The following is a 21,293-nucleotide window of genomic DNA, read 5'->3' on the forward strand; positions in this document are numbered from 1 at the left end:
AAAATACATTCTGAACAACATGATCTCACAAAGTTTCGTGGGATAGTCACGGAATTTTGTGCTCATTTTTCCGTGGCATTCTCACGGATCTCCGCATTTTTCCGTGGCCCTGCTACGGACTGTCTTTTTCCGTGGCATTCTCACGGATTGGTTACTCAACTGCTTTTCCCTATTTTCAAACCATTTTCGCTTCGGTTTAGGGTTAGATTTGGTGTTTGCGTTAGTATGTCACTTTAAATATTGGTTTATACTATTTTTTCTGATTTATTCTTTTATATTTTCTAAACTTTAAACAATTGTTGCCTGGCGTTGGGGTTAGAGTTGGGTTTGGGTAGGGATGTCATTTTATGTAAATCTAACCCTAAACCGAAGGGAAAATGGTAAGAAAATAGGACAAAACAGTTGAGTAACCAATCCGTGAGAATGCCACGGAAAAAGACAGTCCGTAACAGGGCCACGGAAAAATGCGAAGATCTGTGAGAATTCCACGGAAAAATGAGCACAAAATTCCGTGACTATGCCACGGATATTCGTGAGATCAGGTTGTTCTGAAAGCTTTCCAACAATAAGTTTGTCAAGATTGTTTAGGTTTAGAACAGGGGTATTAGTGCTATACTTATGTAAAAACAAATTGGGTCCACATTAGAGATGCGCGGATGGGCTATTATTTCATCCGCAACCGCATCACAAAACTCATCATCCGTCCGCCATCCATCCGCACCAACGTTTCTGACCAGTTTTCAAAACCGCACCCGCCCGCCATCCGCTGACTGGGCGATGTAAGGCACTGCTGATGACGGCCGCTGCTGATGACAGCCGCGAGACTAGAGCTCTAGAATATCAGCAGTGAACTCAGTCTCCGGCGCACATGGGACAAAAATAAATAAATAAATAGCCTAAATTAAACGCACAAATTACATAGTCTGCACTGGTGTCATCCTGATTTACCACTTTGTAAAACTTATTCCAGACAACCCTTTTCTGACCTTCTATTTCCTTTGTTTTTAATTCTCATTTTTGAGTTTGCCACGTACCTCCTTCACCGGCGTTGATAAGAGCTGTGTCAAAATGCGTCCTCATTTCTCCGCGCTGTTAATGATAGAACGAATGGATCCTTAACAGCCGAGGCTATCCCAAACAATTAAAACCTTTATTAAATAAAAGTGTATTAGAAAACTTTTTATTGTCACTGTTTTAGTATTATAAGTTATGTTTTGTGTTAATATTATTCGGTTTATGTTGCGTATATTTCTAAGGTTGATTATTTGATATACTGTTGAATAGTTTAATCTACATCAATGTGTCATATTTTCTAAAATAAATTAATATTTTTCTGATTACATATTCATTTTAATAAGTCAGAAATGTCTCTGCTGTTTATTGTTGACAGGCGCAGTGGGCGCTACTGGGGGCACGTGCAACAGGTGACGCAAATTATGGGTCCTCAGAAGGCTAGACCGTCTCATTTCAGTTCTCTTCGCGAACTTCTGAGCCTGCCACCTTGAAAGACAGAGTGCTCACCTTTTAAGGTCGCATGCTTAGAAGGACACAGCTAATAACAAGCAGTCGATCCGCCACCCGCCCGAATTTAATTTCGTCACGTCATCCGCCCGATCCGCGGTTTATCCGCGGAGTCCGCGGCTGTGACCGCCAACCGCGCATCTCTAGTCCACATGTGGCTGTGTGACATTTTAGAAACTGACTCCCACTACGTCATAATTTTCCCAAAATGGTGATGAAAGACAAAGACACTCTCAGAGCTTTCAAATGATATATAGTTTGTCAAGATTGTTTAGGTTAAGGATAGGGTATTAGTGTTACAAATATATAATAACAAAGTGTGCCCACCTGTGGACCCGTGGCGTTTTAGAAAATAGCTCTCACTATGTCAGTCCTTCACCAAAATAGTGATAATAAATGGAATCTACACTCTTAGAGCTTTCAAACGATAGTTTGTCATGATTGGATAAGAATTCACATGCAAAACACTGAAATGTAGGCGGAACCACTAAGTGTGCATACATTTTAACAACTCTACAATTTGCTGCATGCGTAACTAAATGAATTAAGCAAGTATTTCATGACTTACCGTTGTATTTTTTTTTAAATAAAAAAGCTTATGTTTCCGTTTCCCATTGTTATATTTCTAAAGGTTGGGGCAAATTTGCTCGCCTGACAAGAGCACTGACCAGCAGCCGTGGGGTTTTACAGCAGCTTGCTCCAGCTGTTCAGAAGGGCGAGAACGTCCACAAGCATTCCCGTCTGGCTGAGGTAAAATGTGTGTGTTGTGAGTTTGTGCTTGTGTCAAGGTGTGTGTGTGTGTGTTAGCACATTCATCAAAGGAAAAATGCATCAATTTATCCCTGAGCCTTTCTGGCCACGATTATGTACTGCAATTCCAAAAACATCTCTGTCGTCTTGAGATAAATCACTGACACGTGCGGCTGCTGTGCGGCTGAACGTCACTTGAGGCTTATGAAACTAAAAGCTCTGTAAAAGCCTAATGTAGGATTTCCATGAGTATTTCAAACACCGTCAATCAAATTATCATTACTTAATAAGAAGTCATTGCTTTGGCTGTATGAATGCAAGTCAATGTAAATGTAATCTAAATGTCAGCTGATGTTTATGCACCTTTTCCTTCTTTATCTGGTGCTATCCAGGTATTGCAGTTGGGCTCTGACATCCTCCCCCAGTATAAACAAGAGGCTCCCAAAACTCCTCCTCACATCATCCTTCATTACTGTACCTTCAAAACCACCTGGGACTGGGTGATCCTCATCCTCACCTTCTACACGGCCATCATGGTGCCCTACAACGTGTCCTTCAAGACCAAGCAAAACAACGTCACCTGGCTGGTTGTGGATAGCATTGTGGATGTGATCTTTCTGGTGGACATTGTGCTCAACTTCCACACCACCTTTGTGGGACCTGCTGGGGAAGTCATATCAGATCCGAAACTCATCCGGATGAACTATGTGAAAACCTGGTTCGTCATAGACCTCCTCTCGTGTCTTCCTTATGATGTCATCAATGCTTTTGAGAATGTTGATGAGGTGGGATTTTTTTCCCCTGAAATCTTAAGCCGATGAACACATGCATATTTTTATAATTGAGCCAAACGCAGGATATTTTCTTGTGTTTTTAAACTATAGGACAGTATGTAGGGATGCAACAACTAATTGTAGGCTATATTTAGTAATAATCCATAATGAAAATGGTGTTCAACGAATGTCCTAATTGATTAGTTTGGTCTTTGGAGGCGTGTCTGCACCAGAGGCGTGTCTGCACCATAAATCCTTAACTCCTTGTTTATATAGTATACGGTTCAGAGCAATGGGATTTACATGACAAGGATAGACAATGCAATGATTGGAGATGCAAAAGCACAAAATTTGTTTATAAAAATTTAAGTCATGTTGTTTTTGTTTGGAGCAAGTCTCTTACGAATATTAACCATGGTTTTACTACAGTTAAAACCAAAAAACGTCTCTGGTTACGTAAGTTACTGTGAAGGGAACGTGACGCTGGCTCTCAATGGTGACGCAGCGCGAGTTCCCTCGAAAGGGAACCATGTGCTGCGTCCGGAACCGCATACTTCCACACTATATAGTAGACGAAAAGCAGTAGGCGAGGCGATTAGTATGTCTGAATGAATAGTATTTCAAAAACAGTAGGCGAAAAGTCCTCAGATGACCTACTACTTTTAGTTAGATTTTGAAGTGTGCTTACGAAGGACACTTCACTATCCCATGATGCCCCGGGAGTGGAGTTATCCAACGAAGAAGTAGAGGCATGTGGCTGTTTTCGCGCTGGAATGACATGTAACCCTTGTTCCCTGAGAAGGGAACGAGATGCTGCGTCTCCATGGCGACGCAGCACCAGTTCCCTCGAAAGGGAACCATGTGCTGTGTCCAAAACCACCTACTTCCATACTATATAGTAGGTGAAAAGCAGTAGGCAAGGCAATTAGTATGTCTGAATGAATAGTATTTCAAAAACAGTAGGTGAAAAGTCCCCGGATGACCTACTACTTCCAGTTAGATTTTGAAGTGTGCATACAACGGACACTTCACTATCCCATGATAGCCCGGGAGTGGAGTTATCCAACAAAAAAGAAGAGGCATGTGGCTGTTCTCGCGGTGGAATGACATGTAACCCTTGTTCCCTGAGAAGGGAACGAGACGCTGCGTCTCCATGGCGACGCAGTGCGAGTTTGCTCGAAAGGGAACGTCTCTGGTTACGTATGTAGAAGGGAACGAGACGCTACGTCTCCATGGCGACACAGCGTTACATATGTAACCCTTGTTCCCTGAGAAGGGAACCAGACGCTGCATCTCTATGGCAATGCAGCGCGAGTTCCCTCGAAAGGGAACCATGTGCTGCATCCAAAACCGCCTACTTCCATACTATACAGTAGGCGAAAAGCAGTAGGCGAGTAGTATACTGCTAATATATATATATATATATATATATATATATATATATATATATATATATATACATATATATATATATATATACATATATATATATATATATACATATATATATACACATATATACACATATATACACATATTTTATATTTAGCATTATATAACATTATACATATATACATACAGTATATATATATATATATATATATATATATATATATATATATATATATATATATATATATATATATATATATATATATATTTATATATATACACACACACACACACACACACACACACACACACACACACACACACACACATATATATATATATACTGTATGTATATATGTATAATGTTATATAATGCTAAATATAAAATAAAATGAAATATTAAGTCGAGTCAAGAAGCGTTATTTCAAGCATAAAGACGTTTCAGCAGCAACAACATAAACAAACCGCTTATGTGGACTAAACATTTTGTGGATTTTTGCCTGGGGGCCAAATCTCTCCACACAGTTGTGATCCATGCTCGTCATCTCCCCTCATCTTTTAGCAAACCGAAACTTTTTTCGATAAGGTATTTGTTTCAGAGATCAGTTTAGCCACTAGCCAGATCAATAAATAAATACAGACCGTAACTTTACTTCGGTTTAGGCGCACAACCACGACAATGTGTGTGTGTCCAATGAAACTGTCTATATAGCAGTGCAGCACATAGTAAAATGAGACATTTTTCCAGGACTATACAGTTTGTCTAGCCACATAAAGTGCATGTGTGCAACCTAGTGCCAAAGTTCTGCAAAGCCAGTGTGTTGTGTGAAAAACTGCAGAATTGATGTGATGCCTGAAAGCATGCGCTGGTGTCAGTCTCAATCTTTCTGCTGAAATTGCATTATTGCCTCACAGTAACAGGTTTTGCTGTACTGAAGAATTGATTTTAACCTAACATGTCAGATGTTTCCCTCAGACCGTGCTGAGTTATATCTGCTGTGTCATGCAGACGTCTTACAGATCTTTAAATTGCTGCAGAAATGAACCACAGCGACTGGCTTGTCATTTGTCATGGTTTATAATTCTATGTAAATTCATGCCCTTCAGATATCATTGTGGCCAATGGATAATACATTGCAGAAGTTATTGTGTTACAAACTCGTTCAAGCATTCAGCTTTATTTTCAGATTATGGCGCGCCGCAGGGTACAAGGAAATCTTTTTTGGCATTGATTAGTGTAGCAAACATGAATTTTGTGATTAAGAAGCTTTTGTTAATGAGATTTGTGTGTACGTTGGAGTTAATAGAATATGTGCTGTGTCTTATATATGTAAGTCTGTTTATTGTTAAACATCTTGTCTGTCAGCAGGTACTCTAAAGTAATTTCATGTAAAGGTATTCCTCATTATAGTCCATCTGAAAACTGCATAGGAGTGATAGGAGGAGTGTAGCTGAATAACAAGTGCTTGAATTAAAGGTGCGGTGTGTAATTTTTAGATGGACCTCTTGACAGAAATGCAAAATAATATACAAAACTATATTATCAGGGGTGTATAAAGACCTTTTATTATGAACCGTTATGTTTTTATTACCTTATAATGAGACATTTTTATCTACATACACAGAGGGTCCCCTTACGTGGAAGTCGCCATTTTGTGCCGCCATGTTTCTACAGAAGCCCTTAACGGACAAACTTTTTTTTGCTAAGTTGTCTCCGTCAATTACATGTTTTTCCGGTGGCGGCTACCGTAGCTTCTCTATGCATTTCAAAAGCGAGGGGTGAACTGTGGACTGAACCGTTGCTTGTAATTCGCAGCCTCACCACTGAATGGCGCTAAAATTTACACACTGCACCTTTACATAATAAAAGAGATAGGAATTAGAAATCTCAGGCTCCTTTTGACTGAAACATTCAGGACTGGTCAGGAGTAAAACAATTTCTTTCATCCTCTCCACAACATCTATATTTAATTTAAGCCTCAACCATCTGGGACCCTAATGTTGAGGAGGACATGAAAGCTGAAGGTCAGAAAAAATGGCAGACGAGGAGATTGTTAAATTAATTTGGTGATTCTTTATAGACGTGAAGAGAGGTTGTCTGTGGAGGAGAGGAGATTAAAGTTTTTGATTAAAGATTATAAGGGGAATATTAATAAAAAATTTCTACACGTGCTAAACTGTTCACTTTATATGCTTATATATTCTGTATGTGAATGTTGATTCATACCAAAATGCTTTTTTGCATAGTTGTGTTTGACACATGAAAACGTCTTGGGTTATGTATGTAACTCTTGTTTCCTGAGAAGGGAACGAGACGCTGCGTCTCCCTTGCTATTCTTCCTGCATCCCTGTAACGCCGTCTTTGGCAATAGTTCAGATAGCGATATACTTCCTGGCTCCCGCGTCACCCTGTCTTTGTCGTTAAGCCTCACCATTGGTTGAATTTCATGTATGCATTCAGACGCACTTACCCCTGGAGGCGTTGCCAAAGTGGCACCGCAGTGACGCAGCGCGAGTTCCCTCAAAAGGGAACTATATAACAATGTATCTTAAAAGGTAACATGATGTAACCTTGCTCTTATTTGTCCCCACAATTAGTACTTGAATTTGAGGATATTGGACCTGGAAAGTCCTTGAAAGGTCCTTGAATTTAAAGTTAACTATGGTGTGGGAACCCTGCATTTATAAAAACACTAAAATATGCCATAAAAAGTTTTTAATTTTAATTTCATGTTAAAAACTGTTCTTATTAGGCCTTCATGATGCCAGATGTAGTCATATGCCATCACAAGAAATTTTCAAACAACTTTACTCTTTCCCTGCCATTGACAAGTTATCTTGTGAATTACGAGAAAACATTTGCACAAAAAACGTGTTCCTAATCTCATCAATTAAGAGAAAAGATTTGCATTAAAAAACGTGTTCCCGATGAATTTTTATGTTAATCTGCAATACCGTGATTATCCACTAGACGCCCAATTTAGTGAGCCAAAACGTTATTTACTCATTTTAAACTCTGTGTATGTTTTGATAATCTTCTGAATCTGATCTCCAACAAAATTCCTTTACAAAAATGCAATTATTTCAGCTTTTTGCTAAGAAATTGTATTTTTAAAGAAAATACACATATTTAAGAGTTTATACGCAGAGAAAAAATATAGATAGGATGAAACGTTTTTTCTCGTTTTGTTTGTCTGTTCTTTCATTTGATATATTTGTATGTTTATATATTTTTAGGAAAAAAAATCCTGGAAGGCGTTTTGTGAAACTCTTGTGAAAATCACAAAAAATGGCTGGCGGGGAATGAGTTAAAAGCACTGAATGATTATTTTCTTGAATTATTTACTAAACTATTCTCTTTTCTATTTTTTGAAGGGCATTAGCAGCCTCTTCAGCTCTCTGAAGGTGGTCCGTTTGTTGCGATTAGGGCGCGTGGCGCGTAAACTGGACCACTACATCGAGTACGGGGCGGCTGTGCTGATCTTGCTGGTCTGCGTCTTTGGTTTGGCCGCCCACTGGCTGGCCTGTATTTGGTTCAGCATCGGTGACTACGAGGTCATAGATGAGGAAGCAAACATGGTCCGAAGAGATAGCTGGCTGTATCTCCTGGGAGAAGCCGTCGGGACACCATATTATGTTAATGCCAGCACTGGAAAGTGGGAGGGTGGACCCAGCAAAGACTCGGTGTACATCACATCACTGTACTTCACCATGACCAGTCTGACCAGCATCGGCTTTGGGAACATCGCGCCCACCACTGACGGAGAGAAGATCTTCGCTGTGGCCATGATGATGATTGGCTGTGAGTAAATGAAACATTTCCCGCATTTTTTTCTGTTTTACACAAAATCTACAGTGCTATACAGTAATGTACATTACCTAGAGCAGATATGATGGACAGATCCATTACATTAGGTCTAAATCTCCTCAGAAAAGAACAGTCAGCATCATCCCACTTTTAAGTATACTCTAAAAATGGCAGGGTTAATTTTGACCCATATTGGACAGAACACATGCTGGGTTAAAAATGACCCGACGTTGGGTTGTTGTTATGCACCCATGGCGTATAATAACCTAGCAGTTACTTTCCATTAAAATTAAATCTTAAAGTATAATGCAATATGTGTACGAAGAGTTTGGTTCCAAAATGCGATAAACGCTATTTTCAATTATTTTTTACGCAAAATCCCATATCCGCCGCGTTATTCTGTCATCTTTTCTCCCTTTTTTTCCAAACCGTGACAAACGCCAGTTCTTTTTCTCTGCAGAATGCAATAAATCCGCTCAACCAATAACAGCGCACCATTCCACACATTGTAAACAACAATGGTGGCGCTTTAAATAGGCACAGAATCCTAGTTTTCCTCATCTACTTTGTACTTCGTGGTCAACAAACAAACAAAAACAAAATAATACTTTTGATGGCATTGATAAACCTGTGGCGGTTTTCTGTGGCGGGGGAGAAACGTAAGCCATCAAAATCGAATAATTTACGCGAGAGGCACTCAGGAGAAGGAGAAATGTCGGCTGTTGCTTGGTCTCCAGACGGCATCAAGCTTCTGTCATGCTAACACATTGACCCCAGAGGATCTTATGAAAAACTTTCTATTATTTTACTCAAAGTCAAAGAAAATCTAGCAGGACCAAACCATTTTACAGCTGATCAGTTTTTATAATAAATCTTTGAAAATCAAATTATGGATTTGAATTTTTTATGTTTTTATACGATTTATTGCGTTTTGGAACCAAACTCTTCGTATATTTCTCCGATATCCAGCACATTCATCTTCTTATGCAATTTCATTTCTTATGCCGTCTTTAGGGTGTTTTCACACCTGCCTTGTTTAGTTCGATTGAATCGTACCAGAGTTCGATTGCTCAATTGGTGCGGTTCGTTTGGGCAGGTGAGAATGCAGCAATCAAACTCTGGTGCGGACCAAACCACGGACCGAGACCACCTTGCAGAGGTGGTCTCGGTACGCTTTCAAACGAACTCTAGAGTGGTTCGTTTGTGGTGAGAACACGATCCGAGATATAACCGACCTAACTCCAGAAGTACTGCACATTTTGGACAAAACCAGCTGCCGTAGTCAGCTGCGCAGTGCATTATCGGATGAGGAAGTGTTTGTTGACAGTTTCTATTAACAATATTAACACAATGACAAATCGCGGACATACCTGGAGTTGTAAGGAGGTGCGGGCGGAGCCTAAGAAATTTGGTGTCTTCGCCGTTTGTAGTGCATTAAAAAGTTTCGAGCCGCATCCGCGATTTATTCTGAAAATGAACGGTTTGTAGAGTGCTGCATACAAATTATGTATAACAACCACGGAGAAAAAATTACAGCGCGCAGCCGTCTGTCCATGGTGTCTGCTGTATTATCCTTCTGTTGTTTACTTCCAGGGATTCCATTGGAATTTCACGCACGTTGATTCTGACCAATCGAGAAGCAGTTTAGGAAATACGTTCAAATACATGTGGCCAATGAGTGATGTTGATCTTATCACATGACAGAATTTTGGTTCGTTTCAACTGGTGCGGATCAGAGAAATCAGTGTGGTGTGAAATGGAACCAAAACTGCCAAAAAAGTTACAATGTATCATTTTTTGCTTTTGGTTCGGACCAAATGAACCGAACTACAGATGTGAAAACACCCTTAGCTTACCCAAAAATCCCTCATGTTGTTCCAGACCTGTATGAGCTTCTTTATTCTGTTGATCACAAAAGAAGAAATTTTGTTAAATAATAAATGGTAGCACAGAGCTGATGGTACCCACTTACTTCCATAGTATTTGTTTTTCCTACTATGTTACCATCAACTGTGTAATTACGTCATTTATCAAAATATCTTATTTTGTGTTCGACAGAATAAAGACGCATACAGGTTTACAACAATGGAAGTGAGTAAACAGAATGTATGTGTGTGTTTTATCTGCCAGTATGTGTTTGGTGTGTGGATGTGGCTGTTGGAACAGGAGGTGAGGGTGATGCTGATGTGGAGAGTCATGAGGTGGAACACAACAGGCACAGATGGAGAGAAAGAGAGAGAGAGAGAGAGAGAGAGAGAGAGAGAGAGAGAGAGAGAGAGAGAGAGAGAGAGAGAGAGAGCTTACGTATGCCTTTATTTGGTCTATAAATTAAGGCCAGTGTATTTCTTGTGACAGTGTTCATGAATAGAGGCCTACAGAGACACCCTGTGCTGGTTTTACGGGAGAGTTTTGGTTTAATTTGATACTATAGTGGAGATCAATATATGTATTTATTTGTTGGTGTCTGGTTGATATCCATTCATTTTTATAGAATGTCCCCTTATCCATAAAACACTTCATGAAGAAATAATTTCTGCTTGAGTTCAATAAGAGATGCGCTTGCGAAATTAGACTTATGAGGTGTCATGAAACATTTTGATAAAAAGTAAATGCTATTAAAATAAGAAGCACAGTTACAAACATCTCTTCATGTACTATTTTGCACATGATTTCAAATGACATCATAAAAACCAATTATGTTGTTTTTTCCACATCATTACCGCAACGTGTTAATGACTGGATTTGGGTTCTTTGACATGAAAATATTTATAATTAAAAAATCTAAAAAATAAAAAGCTTCAGTTCATATACTATAAACATTTACAGTAAAGAAAATGTGGTATTTGGTGATCATTGGTAGATGTAGAGACAATAATAAGGAATATAAATGTGTCCAAGAAAAATGTTCTCATCCTCCGCAACAATTTTCGATCATTGTTTAAGCCCTCAACGAACTAACATTTACAAAAAAAAATGTTGGAAGGGACATAATTGACTGTGACACTCATGATGGCTACCAGGTGAGCAGTTTTTATTTTTTCTCCAGATAAAAGTTGAAATGACAAACAAAATAGTACCCAGACAACCTTTTAGTTCTCATTACCGAAACATGAGTTTGTAAATGCATATATTTAATGTAATATCATGTTGCGGTAATGATAATTTTTTATAATGATAATCTAACAAAATGTAAAAAATTCTATAGGAAATATTTTTTAAATCCTCTAAAAATAATGGTTATAGTAAGTTCAGACCTTAATGTGCACACATACAGTACAACTAAATCACAGTAATATTACTCTTTCAAAGTGATTGATCCTTTACCATTTACCATTAATGTTTAAAAACGATGTAAATCTTAGTTTCAGTTCTCTGTTTCTCAACGTTTTGTGATTTCCCCTCAACAACTCGCACTGTAAATTCCCATTTCATTTTCATGTGTGACATTAAAAAAGTGAAAGTGGTTTCAGCCACAGATGAGACATCACAAGCTTAGGGTTTAGGACACTACCTCATTTGCATTGCAACCACAAACCAGGGGTTTTTCTCCTGTATATAAACACAATAACTGCAGATAGAAAGGGTATCAAATCAGATGATCAGATGTTACAGTATGAAAATAAAGAAATTAAATAATCAGAGGCTTTGCAAAAATTGCGAATGAGAAATTTTGATTTTAGGATGTTTCACACCTAATTCGTTTGAGCCCTCCAAAAGCTCTCAGAGCAGTTCAGTGTGTATACAGTATGTAAACCAAGCAAGTGATCACAGACCCCCCCCCCCCCAAAAAAGTACCCAGAAGCAAACCGTACTCAGACCACCATCATTGTGATCAATGTTTACATTTCAACATCTCATTTGCATTATAAATGACACACCCAAAATATTTCTTCGCATCTACAAAGTGGAAATTTTACAGATTGGTCTCGCTGAGGGTTGTGTTGTAGTCGCGCAAAATTTTATTGGTTTGTTCGTGTCCATGGCACGAACTTTTTTTTTAGTTTCATTTTGTGTATTGTTTTCTCATGGTTTTTACCATTGTCGCTTGGGGTTAGAATCACTTTCTTTTAAATTTTTAGACATGCTAACCCAAACCCATATAACCCCAACTCCAGGCGAGAATAGTTTTTTAAAGCGGAAGAAAAACATGTAGAAACCAATACTTAAAAATAAACCCCAACCCAGCCTGATCTCACAAAATACGTGAAATAGTCACGCATTATTTTGCTCAGTTTTGCGTGACATTGTCACGTATTTCCACCATATTACGTGCCCCTGCCACGACTTTCTTTTCCGTGACAGTTTCACGTATTGGTTACTCAACTGTTTTTCCTATTTTCTTACAATTGTCGCTTCGGTTTGGGGTTAGAACAACTTTCTGTTACATAAAATGACATCCTTACCCAACCCAACCCTAACGTCAGGCGACGATGGTTTAAAAAGCATACGAAAATTTTTAAGTGACATCCTAACGCAAACAGCAAATCTAACCCCAAACCGAAGCGACAATTGTTTAAAAAATAGGAAAAACAGTTGAGTAACCAATACGTGAAACTGTCACGGAAAAGAAAGTTGTGGCAGGGGCACGTAATATGGTGAAAATACGTGACAATGTCACGCAAAACTGAGCAAAATAATGCGTGACTATTTCACGTATTTTGTGAGATCAGGTTGCCCAACCCCAAGTGACAATGATTTTAAGATAGGAAAAAAAAGAGAAAACAATACTTAAAGTTACATAAAATGAAAGTCACAGACACGAGAAACTATATAGAAATTCGTGGGACTGTCACAAAAAAAAACATTCCTGCTCAAGGCACGGAAAAAAGCTGATTTTCGTGCCATAGGCACAAATAAATTAATCAAGTTTTGCGTGACTATAACACGTCTTTCTGTGAAATCATATTTTGAGCTAAAACTTCATATATGTACACTGTTAAACCTTACCAGGCTTTTTAGGAGTAAATTACTGGCAACACTGTGGCCAGCTAGTTACTGTACAGCATCTGTAACGGTGACTTACTGGCAACAGTGTTGCCAGTATAGTACTGTGTCTATGACAATACAGTGAATAACTGGCAACAGTGTTGCCAGTAATTTACTGTCTCTGTACCATTACGGTGTCTTACTGGCAACAGTGTTGCCAGTTTTATACTGTAGGTTAGGAATTACAGTTAATAACTGGCAGCAGTGATTTCAGTTAATTACTGTACAGTACCACATGCTTCAGGTAGAATACTGTATAGTATATAAAATGCCGTACTCGTGGTACTCTAAAACTTTTGAAAGATTATTTTTTTATGTTACTTTATTAAAAAGGGAGAAAGAACCCCAAAATATTTAGACAAATAAACTTTATTACTGTGGCAATAGATGTCAGGATCAGAGGACGGATGAACCCAATTGCAGACAAAGTCGGGGAAAACAGAAAACACTTTATTTACCAACATATAACAAAACCCACGAGGGTGTACATGACATGAAACACTGTAAGCAGATAAATAATACTAAACTTGACAAGATAACTCGGCTAGATAACCTCATGAACACAAGAACAAAACAAAACGAACCTGCACAGAACTAAGGACACAATGACATTATATAGAAAAAAACAAACAAGATAACGAGGGGGAACAGGTGATGGGAGAAAACCAATGATTACTAATAAGCAGGAGAACGAGGGGGCGGGGACAAGAGACAAGACACCGAAAGCACATGACCCAATAAACAAGGCATGAACCTCCACATAGAGCAGGGATGGGCAACTTCGGTCCTGGAGGGCCAATGTCCTGCAGAGTTTAGCTCCAACTTGCCTCAGCACACGTGCGTTAAAGTTTCTAGTATGCCTAGTAAGACCTTAATTGGCTGCTTCAGGTGTGTTTAATTAAGGTTGGAGCTAAACTCTGCAGGACACCGGCCCTCCAGGACCGAAGCCGCCCATCCCCGACATAGAGCATGGGACTGCCAGAACGCCAAACTGCCATCATAACTAGATATAAATACAAAACAAGACTCCTTGGCAGGATCCTGACAATAGATAAATACATAGCACAAGGAATCACAAAATTAAACTAAACAGACCAAATTTTCTGTAGAATTGGCAAAATAAGATAAGATAACAAAAAGCAATAATATAAACAAAGAACTCTGCCACTGCATGACAGTTAAACCAAAACTAACAAAATCATACTCCAAAACAATGCAATCAAATAACATTCAGGTTATTTATTGGTAGTGCGACACATAGCAAAAAAAAAACACATATGGTGGCAAATTGTGTGGTTTACTTTCACTGTAATAGACAAATTCTTTTAAGACACTCATAAGACAATCATGTCAAATCCCACCCTCAAAAAAAAAAGATCTCCGTTGACCCTCAGGTTATTCCAAACCTGCAGTTATTCAACATAATTTTAATGACCTTCTTATATCCTTACAATTCAAGCATTAACAAAAATGCTTCAACACGAAGTAGAAACCAGAAATTAAGCTCTGTTTCTTGCACAGGCCTACTAAGGGGTAATGGTGCCACATGGTGATCAACAGTAAAAATGAAAAATTTTACCTTTTTGCAAAAAGAAAAACCATTATCAATCAAAAATGGCTTTGCAATCAAAAAAATGTTGCTATAATGGAAGTCAATGGGGCAAAAATGACCACAAACCATAAATGAGGAAAATAAAATTAAATCTGATGCTGCACAAAAACTAAAAATTCATCAAAGCCTATGTTTTTTCTAATCGTTGAAATGCCCAAGACTGTGGAAAGGCTTTTAAAAAAATCCAGTCCAAAATCACTTTTTATATTGAAAATAAGTCATTTTGTGTTTTTTCCCAAATACTTATTTGGGAAGTTCACTTATAAACTTTTTAAAGAGTTACAATCATGGAATTTTTGTAAATATTTGGTAATTTTGATCAGTATTGAGGTTGATTAACAGATTAATATTTTTTATATTAATCTGATACATTTTTACAACAGTTTCATTTAGTGGCATTTTTTGCCACGAACAACAGGAAAGGGCAGTGAATTTGAACAATGCACAAGGGTTAACGTTGATAGGAGATGCTAAAAACTTGCTAATCAGGAAGCTATTTGGAACCTTAACTTATCTGTTTTAAAGACACTCACAAATATTTTAACAGTTTACTCACTCATTTTCAGCTTTTAAACATACAAATCCACTATTATATTGTTCAACACAGCACGAGTAAACAAACAAGTTTATCAAGGCAAATTGGTGACACCTGCACCTGTGTATGTGTGTGCCAGTAATTTACCAGATAATATTACAGTTATTTCCCTTAATTGGTGCAAAGAGTAATTTACTGTAGTTTATTATTAGTGCAGCATAACTGCACCTCATATCACAGTAAAATACCTTTCACTGATGTTAAAGCTAAATACTGCCAATTTTACAGTTATTTACCCAGAAATCTACAGCAAGGGCTAACAGTGTACTCTGGGTAGACCAAAGATTTATTTTACATCTTAAAAGTCTTGTGACCTGGCACCGATAACCAATAACTCTTTATATTTGGGGGCCGATAACCGATATATATATATATATATATATATATATATATATATATATATATATATATATATATATATATATATATATATATATATATATATATATATATATATATATATATATATATATATATATATATATACACTGTAAAATGTTTCTGTTAATTTACGGCCAAATTTCAACATGATTTACCTGTTATTTTTAATAACTGCGCCTTACTGTTAATTTTAGGAGATATATGTAAAATAACATCTCATTTTTGTTATTTAACACTTCATTGTTAAATAACACCTCATTTTTGTTATTTAACACCTCATTGTTAAATAACGTCTTATTTTTGTTATTTAACACCTCAATGTTTTCTGTTCATACGCGAATGTCTTTGTTATCGTGGGTATAATAGTCTTTTTTTACCGTATTAAAACACTCCGGATTTTACTCAAGACGACATTTATTGAGTAACTGCGCTCCGAATGTGTGTGTGTCTCCTGTTCTTTTTGAAACCGGTGTAAATATCCGTATGACGCGCAGCACGACAGGCGCCACTTTATTTGGCGGCACTATTTGAAATAACATGTTCATACTGTATTTTTTTGCATCCTGTGAAGTAACGTTAGCGTAGAAGGCGGCATTTTAACCAGCAACGAACACGGAGAACCATGTCGGAAGATCGCGGTCATTGACCAAAATCACAAAAATCAGGTGAGTTTAAAGAGTTTCTTGAAAGTCATGCATAGTTTTAATCATCTATCAGTGATGTTGATGTATACTAAACGCAACGGACTTACGGGGACTAACACCACACGAAATGAAGTAACTTAGCTAGTTAATAAGGCAAGGTGATTTAAGCTAGCAACATTTCGATAGTTTGTCCATTAATTTTAGAATGCGCTTATTTTAATGTGCATTTATGTATAGTACGATCCAAATCTATAAACAACTATAACGTTTAGCATTCCCGTGGTCTGGTTTGTGTGGCATTATTGCCATGTGCACATCTGGTTAAAGCAGATTCATCCTGAAAATCAAACGGCTATAAATTTATTTACTGATAGCTGTTTCTTATGCTAGAGATAGTTGGTCTAAAACTCTATTTAATGAATTCATGACAGTTGCTTGTCTTTGATGAATTATAGCTGTTTGGGCTACCAGACATGCTGTTGTGACTATTTTATATATATGTTTTATGCTATCAATGAGGTAAATCCAGCAAAAAAAAAAAAAACCAGTAGGCTACTGATCGGGCTAGTGCAGTATCTAGCTATGTTAACAGCTATTCACTTTTTATTGCATTGGCATAGTGCATCCTATTTTTATTTTTTTATTTATTTATTTATTGCTGTTTTAATTATCATTGAGTTGTAGATCAATGTTTACATTTGTTTATTTCTTTATTTATTTTTATTACAGATGCTGATCACACTGCTGTTCAAGATATCCAAGGATTTATATCTCAGAACCAGGAGGAAATTTGAATGGTTTCTTACTTGCTTAAAGGTGCAGTGTGTAATTTTTAGAAGGATCTCTTGACAGAAATGCAAAATAATATACAGAACTATATGAGCAGGGGTGGATAAAGACTTTTCATAATGAACCGTTATGTGTTTATTGCCTTAGAATGAGACGTTTTATCTACATACACAGAGGGTCCCCTTACATGGAAGCCGCCATTTTGTGCAGCCATGTTTCTACAGAAGTCCTTAAAGGCAGGGTAGGCAGGAATCATCCAAAAAACCCTCCCACAAGTTTGTCTAAACCGTCCCTACATACAAATGCACAACCAAAATGTAAGTACTCTAAAAAAGAGAGCACAAAACTCGAGTGTCTGTAGACCTCCCACGACTGTGTTAAACACAGCTAATTATTTCCATCCGGGACGAAACATATGATTAGCTTGCTCAAATATCACTCTCTCTCGCGACCATGGCTCCACCCGTTGCTATGGGATCTGCCCAGACATGCGCACACCCGATTGATTTGAACGTGCACAAGGCACTCTAGGAAGAGCAATAGTACAGCAGAGAAATAGCACTCACAACTCACAGAAACTGCATTCACATCTTACAGTACCTGCATATCCAGTCAGCGAAGGCAAAAAAGGAATAAATGAAGCAATCAAACGAGAGGAAATATCGCGTGGCTTTTCCTCGAGTCGATGATGCGGTAGCGGTGTTGTCTGCGGAGTGTAGTCCTCGTCAGAGTCAACAATGCTTTCATCACAGAAACTCTTCCATGCAAAACACTGGCTGAGTGAGTACTAAAAGCCATCCGTTTATAAAAGCCATCTGTTTATATTCCTAGTGATAAAGTTAGGTGTATTATTACATGTGATTGTGACTTGATGTTATTACATGCACCGCGCTCCTTCCTCTCCGCTTGTCTGAGGTAATTCGCGCGTTCATGTGTTTTGGGGGCGTGGCTTAAGAAGAAACCCAGAAGGGAGGGGGTGGAGTGAATGGAAAAGTTAGCTGTGTTTAAAACAGTCATGAGAGGTCTACAGACACTCGATTTTTATACTCTCTTTTTCAGAGTACTTACATTTTACTTATGTATTGATATATAAAGTCAGTTTAAACAAATTTGTAAAAAAGTTTTTTTAGATAATTCCTGCCTATTCTGCCTTTAACAGACAAACTTTTTTACTAAGTTGTCTCCGACAATGGCATCTTTGTCCGGTAGCGGCTACAGTAGCTTCTCTGTGTGTTACAAAAGCAAGAGGTGAGCAGTTGACTGAGCCGTTGGTTGCAATTCACAACCTCACCACTAGATGCCACTACAATTTACACACTCCACCTTTAATCCTGTTTCTCCATCTCTCATTCTGTCTGTCTGTCTGTCTGTCTGTCTGTCTGTCTGTCTGTCTGTCTGTCTCTCATTCTGTCTGTCTGTCTCACTCACTCAGTGGTAGTCTTATGTCATTAATATTGTGTTTAATTTGTTCTATGTAGGGATATGCCATTGCAGCTGACCTTGAGAGTTCACTCTCTATACCTGCAACTCCTCGTCTGATACTTCTTGGTAAGTTGGTTGTAGATATGACAGTTGTCTTTAGTGTTGTATGTAGTGAATTCAATGGTATCAAACTAAACTGTATTCAAAATGAAAACTAAAACTTTCACAGTTTAAAAAATTCTGTTTCAGGAGAAACGAGAAGCCGCTTCCAGCGCTGGATGCTCAGCCTTGAGGGCCAAATTTGCGAAGGGATCCAGTCCACCTTTGTGACAGGGCTGGCGTCTTTTTTTTCTGTTTTCACATCTTTAACCAAGAGCAGGCAGCCTGCACGCTTGAATTCATCCAGAGGTAAGATATTGTCTGCTAACACCTACATTTTTTCTGCCCTAGCTGTGGCTCAAGCATGGTTTTAACAGGTCTGGTGATGGGACTTAGCAATTAACTTTGATTTTGAAAATCAGTTAGTGCATGTTGAGGATAGTTCATGTACATTTGTTGTCTTTGTTGTGTTGTTAGTCTGTGTGAATTACTCAATTTTTAACAAGTGTATAATTTTTCAGACACTTTGAGGGTATAAACCCAGAAAAAGGGACAAATGCTGCAAAGGGGGAGCAAGCTCATGGACTTTCAGTGGGATTTCATTTGAAAATGGTGAGTAAGATGTATACATTATACATTAGCTTTTGTTAGTTCAAGCCATAATTTTGGATTAAAAATGTAAAATTATGGAACTCATATCTCTCTCTTTCTCTCTCTCTCTCTCTCTCTCTCTCTCTCTCTCTCATATACAGACCCAAGACTTCGCAAAGGATCCTCAATGTGTGCTTTGAGAAAATGGTTAGTGGTCTAAGCAGTGACACTGTTTTTTTATTTGTTTATTTTGTTTATTGTTCTTTATTGATGATGAGTTAAGTATCAGTTTGAATGTATTCATACATGTTGAATTTTAGTGGTTTAGGTAACACTATGTTTTGAGGGTCAGAAATTTTTATAATGAACAATGTATTTGGGTGTAAAATGAATTTGCTACTTTTTAAGCTATGAACATGAGAAAATGAGATTTGATTGTGATTAATCTGAGCCTATGTGTAACATTTTTATATGACCAGGAGTCAAGAGTGTATATCCTTGGTTTGAGTCTTTTTATTTGAATCTTAGCAATTCTTGGAACATTAAAAATCGAGGTTTAGGGCCCTATCTTGCACTGACACAGTGCAAAGCCAAACGCAAGTGTCTCTGCTAGTTTAAGACAGACGCAGTTGTTATTTTCCATCCAGCGACCACTGATGTCAGCAATGAACATGATATACAATATATTTCTGTGATTTGTCTGATTCATGTGTGCCTTCATTTGTAAGTATTTACCTTTCAGTGTTTGTATTACAATAAAAAAGTAAATTTCAACACGGACTATTAGTTTTCTTTTACTTAAGTGTTATCTGATGGATTATGCCTATTCTTGTATTAACTCAAGCTAGAAAATGTCTATAACACTCAGTGGTACACGTTACTATGATAAATAATCAACAATATTTGATGGAAACAAAATAAATGGTGATTTAACAGAAAAATAATGGTAACACTGCTGCCAGTTGTTTCCTGTTAAAAAACATTACGGGGAGTGCACTGTAAAAAAACATTAACATGAATTAACTGTTAAAAAACATTACGGGGAGTGCACTGTAAAAAAACATTAACATGAATTAACTGTTAAAAAACATTACGGGGAGTGCACTGTAAAAAAACATTAACATGAATTAACTGTTAAAATAACAGGAAAATAATGGTAACCCTGCTGCCAGTAATTTCCTGTTATTTAACAGGGAAATATTTAACAGTGTATATATATATATATATAGGCAGATAAATATTCATATTAATTTCACAATGAAAAACTCCCAGACCGCGGACATCTTGTCTTTGCGCTAGACTAGCATACTCTTCTTAAGCCTGCAACACGTTTCATCTTCGTGCTATGTCACAGAAACCACCAATCAAAACTCCACATGGCCAGCAATGAGCAAGTAAAGTGGTTCAACAAACCAAAATAATCCATCATTTATCGGCTTTCATTTATCGGCCTAATTTTGCTATCAGACCGATAACCGATAATATTAAAAATAAGCAGTTATCGGCCGATATATCGTGCATCCCTACTTTAATGCCTTTTCTATTTGCACATAAGGTAATTATTGCTGATTAATTCTACAAATTCAGAATTTAAACACAATGAAATAAAAACGTTCAATAAGTTTTCTACTATGTCTCTTTATGTGCCAATATCTCATGGATTTTACTATTTCTATTTTTCTATGGAAACAATTTAAGACTTTTTACTGTAATTCTGTTTCTACAGCTAGCTGTGCAACATGCCCATGAAGTGAATTAATATTTTGGGATTTTGCTCTTTAAAGTTATTTAACACTTATTTCAGCCTTCAGCAGCTGTGGTTTTGTCTCATGACTGCTTTGTGACAAAGATAAAAGCACATGATGAAACAGCCAATGGGTGTTTTTATAGACATACTATAGGCCTTATTCTACTAGTCCTTATAAATGAC

The 21,293-nt window shown here is 37.6% G+C and overlaps 1 protein-coding gene across 2 annotated transcripts in view; it reads left to right on the plus strand.

The window, feature by feature from the left end:
* The window catches only part of kcnh1b (potassium voltage-gated channel, subfamily H (eag-related), member 1b), a 51,396-nt gene that overhangs the window by 8,066 nt on the left and 22,037 nt on the right, over nucleotides 1–21,293 (plus strand). For both annotated transcript variants that reach the window (XM_055217615.2, XM_055217616.2), the window contains 3 exons: nucleotides 2,153–2,271; nucleotides 2,664–3,056; nucleotides 7,812–8,238. In XM_055217615.2, the coding sequence (XP_055073590.2) occupies nucleotides 2,153–2,271; nucleotides 2,664–3,056; nucleotides 7,812–8,238 (939 nt within the window). The remainder of the gene's footprint in view (nucleotides 1–2,152; nucleotides 2,272–2,663; nucleotides 3,057–7,811; nucleotides 8,239–21,293) is intronic.

Source organism: Misgurnus anguillicaudatus, chromosome 23 (genome assembly GCF_027580225.2).
Source record: "Misgurnus anguillicaudatus chromosome 23, ASM2758022v2, whole genome shotgun sequence".
In the NCBI taxonomy this organism is placed as follows: Eukaryota; Metazoa; Chordata; class Actinopteri; order Cypriniformes; family Cobitidae; genus Misgurnus; species Misgurnus anguillicaudatus.